This window comes from Cebus imitator, unplaced genomic scaffold (genome assembly GCF_001604975.1).
Source record: "Cebus imitator isolate Cc_AM_T3 unplaced genomic scaffold, Cebus_imitator-1.0 Scaffold51, whole genome shotgun sequence".
Classification (NCBI taxonomy): Eukaryota; Metazoa; Chordata; class Mammalia; order Primates; family Cebidae; genus Cebus; species Cebus imitator.
Genome location: NW_016107366.1, coordinates 5,538,359 through 5,549,620, shown reverse-complemented (window position 1 = coordinate 5,549,620; position 11,262 = coordinate 5,538,359). Strand labels below are relative to the sequence as shown.

General features: G+C 37.1%; 1 protein-coding gene across 1 annotated transcript in view; it reads left to right on the top strand.

The window, feature by feature from the left end:
• Positions 1 to 11,262, top strand: part of LOC108303860 (tomoregulin-1) — a 111,001-nt gene that overhangs the window by 84,509 nt on the left and 15,230 nt on the right. The window contains exon 8 of the mRNA XM_017527791.2: positions 9,990 to 10,113. Coding sequence (XP_017383280.1) covers positions 9,990 to 10,113 — 124 coding nt within the window. The remainder of the gene's footprint in view (positions 1 to 9,989; positions 10,114 to 11,262) is intronic.

The window sequence follows — 11,262 nt, the reverse complement described above, 5'->3', positions numbered from 1 at the left end:
AAAAAAAAAAAAAAAAAAAAAAAAAAAAAAAAAAAAAAAAAAAAAAAAAAAAAAAAAAAAAAAAAAAAAAAAAAAAAAAAGAATTGATCTCTAATTTAAATAAAATTATCATATTAGATATAATTTATTATGTACCTAATTTATATTGGTCATTTTACTGTTTGTGGTTAGAAAGATATCTAAAATATATGGATCTTTAAAGAGCTTATGATACAGTAAATGCAGATAACCAACTTCTAACAAAGTAGAAATTAATTATTGCTATAAATGTAGTACAGTTTAAAAGTACAATGGGAATTCAGAAAAATCGAGATTAATCTTTGGTGGGGAACAGTGGGAATCTGTGAAATGTCATAGAAGAAGTGGAACTTGAATGAACCATGAAGGATGGTTAGGATTTGAACAGGAGTCAGAAGGATATATAAGGAGGATAGGAGAGCATGAGCATAGATATGCATACAACGTTATGACAGGATGTGTTGGAGAAAGGTAAGGAATCCTTTGGGCTGGAGAGTAGGCGGCTTAAGAGGTAGAAGTGGAAGGCAAGGCTAGAAAGATAGCTTGGGGCCAGATTGTGTAGATCGTTGAATCGTATGCTACTCTAGGGAATTTAGGCTTTATTCGTGGGCAGTGGGGAATCATTAATATATTTGAAAAAAGCAAGGCTACAAAGTTAATCATTTGAAAGCATGATACCTGGCAGGAACATGGTGCTTATTATATACAGTGGAATGGAGGCAGAGATATCAGTTAGGTAAAGTCAAAAGAATAGACATCTGCTTAGATATGAGAGATAGAGAGTTAAAAATGACTTAAGACTTCAAGCTCAGATGACTTAGATGATGAATTCTGTTCACAGAACTAAGGATATTATGGGTAGGTAAAGGTTTTTGGAATAAGGTAAAGGAGGAGTTGATGCTGGAGGTGATTGATTGTATTTTAGAGTTTGAGGTGCTTGTGGAACTCATCCAGATTACTTTGTTCAGTATAAATTTGTGAGTCAGTCTTTGGATATAGAGGTGATAACTGAAGCCACAAGAATGAATGAGAGAGAGTTATATTATCTGGTATAGTAGCTACTGGCCACATGTAGCTATTTAAATTTAAAATCAACTTGGACAACATGGTGAGACCTTGTCTTTAAACAAAATTAACCGGGTATGGTGGTATGTGCTATGGTCCCAGCTATTCAGGGGGCTGTCTTGGAGGATGGCTAGAGCCAAGGGGTCGAGGCTGCAATGAACTGGGATTGCACCATTACACTAAGCCTTGGTGACAAAGCAAGCTCTGTTTCAAAAAAAAAAAAAATTAAAAGTATACTAGCCCTGTTTCATATGTTCAGTAGCCACATATGACCGGTGACTACCATATGGGACAGCACAGATGTAGAACATTTTTAGAGCTGAAGAAAGTTCTGTTGGACAGCACTATTATTTAGAAAGAAGAGAAGGCCCAACTTGGGATGAAGCAGAAAGAGGACTGAGAGGAAGAAAATCAAGAAGAGCACATAGAAGCTACAAGGGAAAAGAAGGCCAGTAGCTTAAAAGGCTACAGAAAGGTATTAGAAGACCAGGACTAAACTATGCTTGAATTGGAAGACAAGGGGATCATTGGCAATCTTGGACCAAGGAGTTTCTTTCATGAAAGATAAAAGATGATACCCAAATTGTAAAAATGTTCTCCTAGGACATAGAGTTTAAAAGGTAACTCTATTTTTATTGTATTAATTTATTTATTTTTGCCTCATTTGCTTTTTTTTGTTGTTGTTCTCACACCATTTATAGGAGGCCCTTAGTAAATATCCACGTCTGCAACACACAGCCAAGATTGGGTAGGTAAGGCAGTGATCTGGGGGTGGAGGCTGCAAAGTGAAAAGCAGGAACACAGTACCAGCAAGAAGCTGAAAAGATGGGAAGATAGTGCTCAATAAGAAATGTCTTTTAAAGCTTAGCTCCTAGAGAAGAGTGCTTGTGAAATGGAGTATTTGTATGGCTAGAATAGCCGCTGAATTAAAGCTTTTCTTGGGCTGTCAGAAAACCTGTGGTAAATATTGAAATTGGGGTGTTAGAAGCTCTATTGTAGACACTAAAGTCATAAAGGATATGATGATTGAGCAGGAGTTGTATGGGAGATGGGTATGTGACATTTAGAAAACTTACATCTGTGATACATAAACAGAATAGTATAATAAACCCGGCCGGGCACGGTGGCTCACGCCTGTAATCCCAGTACTTTGGGAGGCCGAGGCGGGTGGATCACGAGGTCAAGAGATCGAGACCATCCTCGTCAACATGGTGAAACCCCGTCTCTACTAAAAATACAAAAAATTAGCTGGGCATGGTGGCGCGTGCCTGTAATCCCAGCTACTCAGGAGGCTGAGGCAGGAGAATTGCCTGAACCCAGGAGGCGGAGGTTGCGGTGAGCCAAGATCGCGCCATTGCACTCCAGCCTGGGTAACAAGAGCGAAACTCCGACTCAAAATAAATAAATAAATAAATAAATAAACCCTCATATGCCCAGAACCCACCTTCAACAGTTGTTAGCATTATCATTCTTTGTCTCTATACCTCCACCCATGTGATTATCATTATTCTTATTTTATAGTTTTTAAAGGTGTAATTTATAGCACTGAAATGCACACATCTTGACCAATGGATGCACCTCACATGTATCACATCTTATATTGATAACATTTCTATCACACAGGAAGTTCCTTTATGGCATATGTCATTTTAATGTGACCATTTTGATTCAAAGATATGCTCATATAGCCTATAATGTAACCATACCACCCTTCTTATTATTATGAAGACATTCTCACTTCGTTCCTGAGCTCCACCTTGTCCCAACCCCCTCCCCATCTTTGGTCTCGTCCTTGAGCCTCATTAGTCTTGCCTCCTGCTTCTGGCCAGGGATAGCTGAGATACCGAGATACTGATATCATTTCCATTACTGGTGACTGTTTAGATATTTCAGTCAAGGTCTTTTGATATGCCCTTTTAAAAATGATTTTGACAAATCTGCCTCATCAAAGGGAAAGACTATGAGCCGGGTGCTAAGATCAATGAAGGAAATCAGAGAATGTCATGGAGTGTGGTGGAGTGGAGAGTCATACAGAGGATGATTAGCAGGCTTCTAAGAGAGTAAGGTGGTGGGGAGCTGAGGGTGGAATGCTGGCCTGGAAGTGACAGTGGTGAACACATCAGGGGAAGAGGGAAGGAAGGGAATCTAGGAAGTAATGTGGTCTTGGTACATCAGGAAGATGAAAGGAGTATTTTCTAAGGGAGTAGTTAAGGAGGTAGATAAACTTATTCATATTAAAAAGGTGTTTCTCTTGGCAGAGTGAGCAGGCTAGGAAAGGAAGAATCAGGGCTGGTATGGAGAATAGTGCGGTTTAGAATTGGGAGAGTCGGGGGCATTGGAGTATGGGTAGGAGTTTATATAGAGGAAGACAGTTCCTTAATGGAGTCCAAGCAGACTGTGGCTAGGGAAGAATATGTGGAGGAATATGTTAGTGATGATAGCTGGGGGGCTGCAGGGTAGCGTATTTTGAATTTTTTTTTAACTATGGAGATTTAAAGAAATAAGCAGCCCTAGGGTTACTGTTGCAGTGTTGATATAGTTGTGGCCTCAGCAGTTTACCTTCCAGGTACATGTCCCCATTGCTAATAGCAACTCCTCATGCTTTGGCTGTAGATTGGTGAACCAGGACAGATAGTTAGTGGAACAAGCCTTTGCAGATAAGCCATCTGGCACTGGGTTTTCTCATAACATTATCCCTTAGAACCATAACTATCCTTTGTATTTGAAAACACTGCAGCTGGTGGTGGAATTGTTTCTGAATGCCTCTGTGGGTGAAAGGAGCCATTTGGTGACAAAGTATACTTTTTATATTATACACACACGTGCGCGTGCATGTGCACGCGTGTGCGTGCGCGCGCGCGCACACACACACACACACACACACACACACACATTGTTCAGAAACTAGCAGTTGCAGTTATTCTTGGAGCCTGTCACCACTTGCCTAAGAGCTTGTTTAGGCAGCGTGCACGCACACACACACACACACACACACACACACACACACACACACACACATTGTTCAGAAACTAGCAGTTGCAGTTGTTCTTGGAGCCTGTCACCACTTGCCTAAGAGCTTGTTTAGGCAGGATCGTTCCGTGCTCAGCTCTTACTGTGTGCAGGTTCCATCTCTGCTGTGGTTTCTGAAACAATGGTATGTTACATCTTTTGAGGCTTTTTATCTCTCCTTTTTGAAGTTAGTTAATTTACTTGGCCTGGAGAGCAGGTACTTGGCCATTCTGCTCTTTATCTTTTCCTACACATCTCCTAGGATAGTTTGGAGAAATGATACTGTAATGGCTAAGAGCTTGCCCTCTGGAGTCAGGCCTGGTCTATGCCTAATAGCTGTGTGTCTTGATTTCTCTGAGCCTCATTGATCACATCTGTAATTAGGGGCAGTAATATCTACTACCTAAGATCACTCTGAATATTAAACACTATGTTACTGTGTTCATTATCAAAGTTATTATGGTTATTTTTAATACTTTTTTTTTTCTAGTTTCATGTTCAGTAACCTGGCTGTGCTCAACAGCCTCACCATTGGTGAGTTAGTTATCTGTCTTGCTATTTAATATTATGGTTCATATGTAACATCAGTAGGATATTCTTTCACTTAACAGTTATTAAGCAAGTGCTCTACTGTATGTCAGGTGCTTTCACATATTTGTGTTATTTAGTCCTCATAACAGCCAAGTTTATCCTCATTCTGCAGATGAAGAAGCTGAAACTGCAGGAGTTTTGCCAATATAGAATGGCAGAACAGGGACTAGAATTCAGACTTTCTGACCCTAAGTGCTGCTCCTTCCCTTTGTACCACGATTCTACAATTCTTTTGTGCCTCCTGCTTTCTTAATTACTTCCAGATATTTAATATCCTCTGAGCTATTACCTTGGTGAACCTTAGTGTTTGTGCTCTAGCCTAGATCTTTTTCCAAGCACTAGTTTCATATATTCAGTTGCCGAGTGGGTCTTTGTATTTTTTTGTTTTGCCATTGCTTCAAATTTCTGGAGCTACCATAGTACCTGGAACATGATAGATGCTTAAAAAAATACTTTTTGAATGGAGATCTAAATTTGACCTCAGCTTACTACATTGCCTCTACAGAGTCCCAATCATTAGGCTCATGTTTAGAGTCATTTTTTACGTAATTCTGTATTACGAGGATTTTCAGTAAAGAGGACAGTTTTGTTCTACTAAACACTTAAATGTACAGGGGTTAGTGCTGGATACCACTCTTCAAGATAGTTATAAATAATTGTTTGAATAGGGGTGGGAATGGAGAAATTCAAGCTTAAAAATAAAAGATTGGTCAGCAGTGTGGAGAGGGCATAAAAGATATGGGGAAGTCTACATAAAGTTGAAGTGAGATTTCATTCAATATAAGGAAAATCTGATGATATTGGAAAGAACTGTATTATGAGTTCTGGAAGTGTTCAAGTAGACATAGGATCTGAGGGTTATAAAACTAAAGAGATTCCTTTATCAAACCAGATGGCCTCCAAAGACCCTTCCAGACCTGAGTTTCTGAGCTCATTCACTTTTCAAGTCTTCAAACCATGTTTTTTTTTTTTTTTTTTTTTTTTTTTNCTATCTATTCCTACTACTGAGCTTTAGCTGTTGCCTAGGGTGGAGTGCAGTGGCACAATCTCAGCTCACTGCAACTTCCACCTCCTGGGTTCAAGCGACTCTTGTGCCTCAGTCTCCTGAGTAGCTGGGATTACAGGTGTGCACCACCATACCCAGCTAATGGATTATGTAGTAACCTTTTAATTGGTCACCTGAAATATATATGGTCTTCCTAGTTCCCCTGCCTCATTATCTTGTATGTTGATATCCAGTTAATTATTTTGACATCTTTATTGAGATACCATTTACATGCCATTAAGTTCACCTGCTTCAAGTATACAATTCAGTGTTTTTTTAGTATATTTACAGAGTTGTTAAAGTGTTATCATAATCTAATTTTAGAATATTTTCTTCACCCCTAAAGGAACCTCCTCACTCCCCATTTGCTTAACCACCAGCTCTAGGCAGCTACTGTAAACTACTTTTCATGTAAAACCCGGCTTTCCTTGTGCGGCTCTTCAAAAGGCCTTTATCTTCCTTGTACATACGATGAAGAAAACATTCTCACCTGGAATTCAAATTTTTTCATAATCTAGTTTCAGCCTACTTTTCCAACTTTGACATCTACCCTTCCCCAGTCTGAATGTATCACTCTACATAGGTTGCTACTCTTTGTTCTTGAGAATGCTATATGCATTATACCTTCTCTTTGGCTTCTCCCACTCCTCTGTCTAAATCTATTTATGCTTTGAGTCTTGAGTCCTACCCTGTCAATAATCAATAAATCTTTTAGCCTACAATGAGTTCTCCTTTCAATTTGAACTTCCTTAGCACCTAATGTTATAAAACCATCTTTTGCCATTTAATTGTAAACTGCCCCATGTGTCCTCTTCCCTTGTGTTATTCACCTTTTTATATGTATGTGTTGATTTTCTAAATTGATTGTAAGCTTCTTGGGGGCAAGGACCATGCATGCTCTTTCTTTATATTCTCTGTAGCTTAGCTGAGCATGTAGCTATGCCCAGAAATAGTATTTATGTCTAATGGGATGAATAATGTTGGCATTGAGTGGAATATTAGACTTCGTGAATTTGTACGTTGTCACAGGGTTCAAAGCCTTATTAGACATGTTCATGTTTTATATAGCTTCACTTTGCCTATAGCTTGATAGCATATTCTTTCATTAAATTATTCAGTATATGTTTATTTGTGTCATGCTTTTTCTATTAATTTCTCAAAACCTTGTTTTTAATGTAGTTAACTTTCTCTGTTTTCACCTAGCTGAGTCCTCTGATAGCTTTCAGCTCTGCATTATTTTTGAAATTCTTTGCCGTTTAAAGAACTCTCTTATGGTAGATTAGTACGTTACCACAGCCTCTACAGACCTGCACAGTCCTATTGCTATATGCGCTCTAGGACTTTATTATCATAGGTTGGTGCATAACGTTAGTCTCTGTAGGTCTGTTGTTACACACTTTCATGGCCATGTTCTGAGAAATGCTATGGGAGATGACTGCTTTCCTCAGTTTACTTGTGGCCTGATTGGTAATGTAGAGTAGCAGTTTTAGTTTGAAACTGTAGCAAGAAAAGTACATTTGATTTGCGTTATTTGGCTTCTGATAAACTATTTCTCATTAAAGCTAAATTACTTTAGGAAAGCCTTCTGCTTGGATCACAAATATTAAAAAATAAAAGATATGTTAATTAAGGTTTGACCTCTTGTGAAACACAGGATAGGACTACTACAAACAGGATAGGATAGGATCTACTACTGGTTCACTAAGGGATTCAAGATGGAAACCTTTAATTGGATAATAATTTTGTCAATGGAAAACAACAAAATTATAATTTATAACTATTTTTTTGTCTCTTTACCAGGAGAAAATTAGAATTTATTCATTTAACAAACATTTGTTGAGCATGTAACAATACTTGGTAATACTTATTTATCAAGTACTTATTGTTTTCCAGTCACTGTTTTAAGTTCTATACACACTTATATTCTTAATACATGAAATGTATTATCTCATTTAGGCCTCAAAACAACCCTACAAGAAGCAGACATCATTGTCATCTTCATTTCTCAGATGAAGAAACTGAGGGCCAGAAATGGTTAAGTAACTGCCTTTTGGTCACACAGCCAGAGAGTGTTGTAACTAGGATTCAAACCTAGGCAGTCTGACTCTAGAGCTGTGTTCTTAGCCATTGTATGTACTACATGCTAAGTGTCAGGAGTTATACAGAAATGAAAAACACAAGCAGCTAGATTCTTAAGGAGCTCACAATCTTATGGTAGAGGCTGACTTAAAAAACCCAAATAGCAATAAAACAGGCAGTATCGTGAGTGTTATAATAAAGGAGTAATTGCTCAGGATCATAGCAACTCAGAAGAGGGCCTGATTTCTTTTTCCATGGCAGAATTATAGTCTGGGAGCTAGATGAGACCTTATAAGCCCTTTGACGACAGAATATGTTTTCCCAGCACCCAGCAGAATACCCGGCATGTACAAGATGATCAGTAGATGATAAATTAGTGATCTGTTTTGTACTTTCCAGTGTGATAGATACTAGGCTTGTGTGGCTCTTGAGCACTTGAAATGTGGCTAGTCAGAATTTAGATATTTTGTGGGTGTAAAATATCAGAATTTAGAGACTTATTTTAAAAATTAAAAATATCTCAATTTTTAATATTGGTAATATGTAAAAATGATATTTATTGGCTATATTGGGTGAAATTATATGATTAAAATTTATTTACTTGTTTCTATTTACTTTTTAAAATCTGGGCTACTAGAAAATATAAAATTACATATGTGTCTTGTATTATAACTATGTTGGGTAGTGCTGGTCTCATTCAGCTCCTTCAGAGAGAAGTGATTTGAATGAGGCCAAAAAGCAGTAAGGACATTTTTAAAATTGAGAATTTATATATAAGGTTCCCTGACTTTTGGATCTGTTCTCTTTCTAGGCATAAATTAAATTAGTACAATGTAAATATATATACTTTGAGGAAAAATAACATCATTTTGGTCTGGTTTCTCTCTGCCTTAGTTCCACTGTCCCTGAGCTTAATAATCATTAAGGTTTTTTTCTGTCTATATGTAAATTTTGATCCTCAGAAAACACCTTTTATTTATATTTTGGGGAGATAGGCCCTGTGATGTTAGATGATGTGCTATATAAATAGCTGGTTGTTTTGATAGTATTGTGCATGCATTTGTTATCTCCCTCATTTCTCTCAAAACTGCATGAAATGTAAGTCCTATTATTCTGAATTTACAGTTATGAAGTCTCAGGTTTACAAGGGTAGTATGCTGAAGGTACAGCTGTAGTGCACAGAATCTGTGTAAGATAGAAATGGCAGGAAGCCTGGGGATTTTTCCTGCACATGGACAGGCCTGTAAATATCGGGGAACTATGGGTCCATGGAGCTTAGGATTAATGTACTGGTACATATGCCAAAAAAAGGTACAAAAACCCATTCCCAAATTTATTTGTGTATGTGTGTGTGCTTATGTGCGTGTGTGATGACTAATGAGTAAATTAATCTGATTGATTTTGAAGACCAAGTTTCTATGTTTCCATCTTTCTCTCCTTATTGACTCTCTTCATTTTCTTCACTTCAGTTCAGTTCAAATCATTAAACCTAAGTCTGAGCAGGTGTTCATCAACATGTTGACAGGTTTTTTGGAGGTCGAGATCTCAGGTTATTTTGAATTTCTTTTTTAACTTCTATATTATTTGAATTTTTAAAATAATGATCATATACTAAGAAAAACTATATGAAAAGAACAGCAAAGCTATTTCACTTGGGAAAAAAATCAATATGCTTGATAATTTTCATTCCAAAAATAAACCTTTCACCCTAAAATTTCAGAATCTCATAACTTGCTCTCTGTCATTCAGTGTTCTTTGGCCTCAATTTCATAACCCTCAAATAAATGATTAAGTTCATTCCCCAAAAGCCAATTCTAAATATAACATCTCTCTGTCACAGAGGTGAACTTTCTTCTAGAGTTAGCATTTATTTCTTTAGAAAAGATGTTTGGTTTTCTTTGCCAGATTGTTTTTAAACAACAGTAACTCCTAGCAGTCACATCCTGCAAATATTTTTAAATGCTTTGAATCTACACAGTTTACTTTCTGTGTTTATGGCATAATAGGAATTAGAAGGGACTCTGGATCTTATCTAACCCTTTATCTGAAAAATTCCCTTTTCAAATTGCCCAGTAGGTGGTTGACAGGGGGTGAATTTATTTGCTGTTTCAGAACTTTTGAAAAGTCTGTATTTTTCAGCCTGCATTTCATTGTTGAACCATCTCGTTTATGTTCTTTTAAGATGCTAGTGATCAAAGAGAAGATGTTTATATTGGAAACCACATGCCTTGCCCTGAAAACCTCAATGGTTACTGCATCCATGGAAAATGTGAATTCATCTATTCTACTCAGAAGGCTTCTTGTAGGTAAGTCAATGCCTCTAGATCAGTGGTGAGCATTTTTTTCATCAATGATTGTTGCTCTATAGAAGGGAATCAAATATAGACTAAATATTACAAAAAAGTAGTGTTTATTTGTAGTAGACAAGTAAAAAATCAGCAGCATCATTGGGGAAAAAAAACTGGCAAGTAATATGCAGAAAACAAAACCAATTTTTTTAGGGCTTTGAGATTATAGGCTTAACATTTTAAATATAATATACATTTTTTAATATAAAAAACAAATGTGCCATATTTTAACACTATTTTGGTTTTTACGCAATCTGTCACAAGGTGGTTGAGGGACTAAAGACTATATTAAGAACAGAGAACATGTAACTCAAAATATGTGCCAAAATAGATTTCTAAAAATAATGGGATGGGGGTGAAGAACCAGGTATGAATTGAGAGATGGAAAGGGCGTAAATCCTCAACTCCCTGATTCCAGACAGGTTATGTAACTTGTTCAAGGTCAACAGCAAGTTAGAAATAGAGCTGAAAAAAAAAACGGAGTCTCAGACTTTCTGATACCCAACCTAATGAACTTAGTGTTTTTTGGGGCTCTTGCGTGTCTGCGGATACACCTTTTTGCTGCTGCTGCTAGGAGCTCATCATCTACTTGACATTGGTCCAGCTGAACAGGTGATGTTTCTATAGACAGAGAGACATTGCTGTCATTTTGCTCACCCTTGCCTCCTGGAATTTGACCAGATCCTTTTTTCCTTTCTTAGTCGACACATCAAATCATGGAGAAATATTATACTTTTCTTTTGCTCTGTCCACCTAGAAGCCAGTGAATCTTTCTTTCCAAAAAATAAGAAGAAGCAATTGAAAATCCATTCTCCTGGATCCTTCTACTTCTTTAGCTCCCTGCTCCTGTTTTTTTCCCTCCCTCTCCTCCTGCTTAAATAACAAGAAACAAAACAAAACACTGTAAATTGTTAATGGTTGAATAGTTCTTTGTTAAGACTTTTGCTTTTTCCTGATTGAAAGTTCTCCTTGTCTTTGAAGGGGCTTTCCTCCTCCTCCTCTTCTTTTTTTTTTGTGAACATCTAAAAAATTCAGCTGTATGAACAATAACAGACCAGGTTTTCTTTTCTTTTGTTTTGCTTTTTTTTTTTTTTTTTTTTTTTTTTT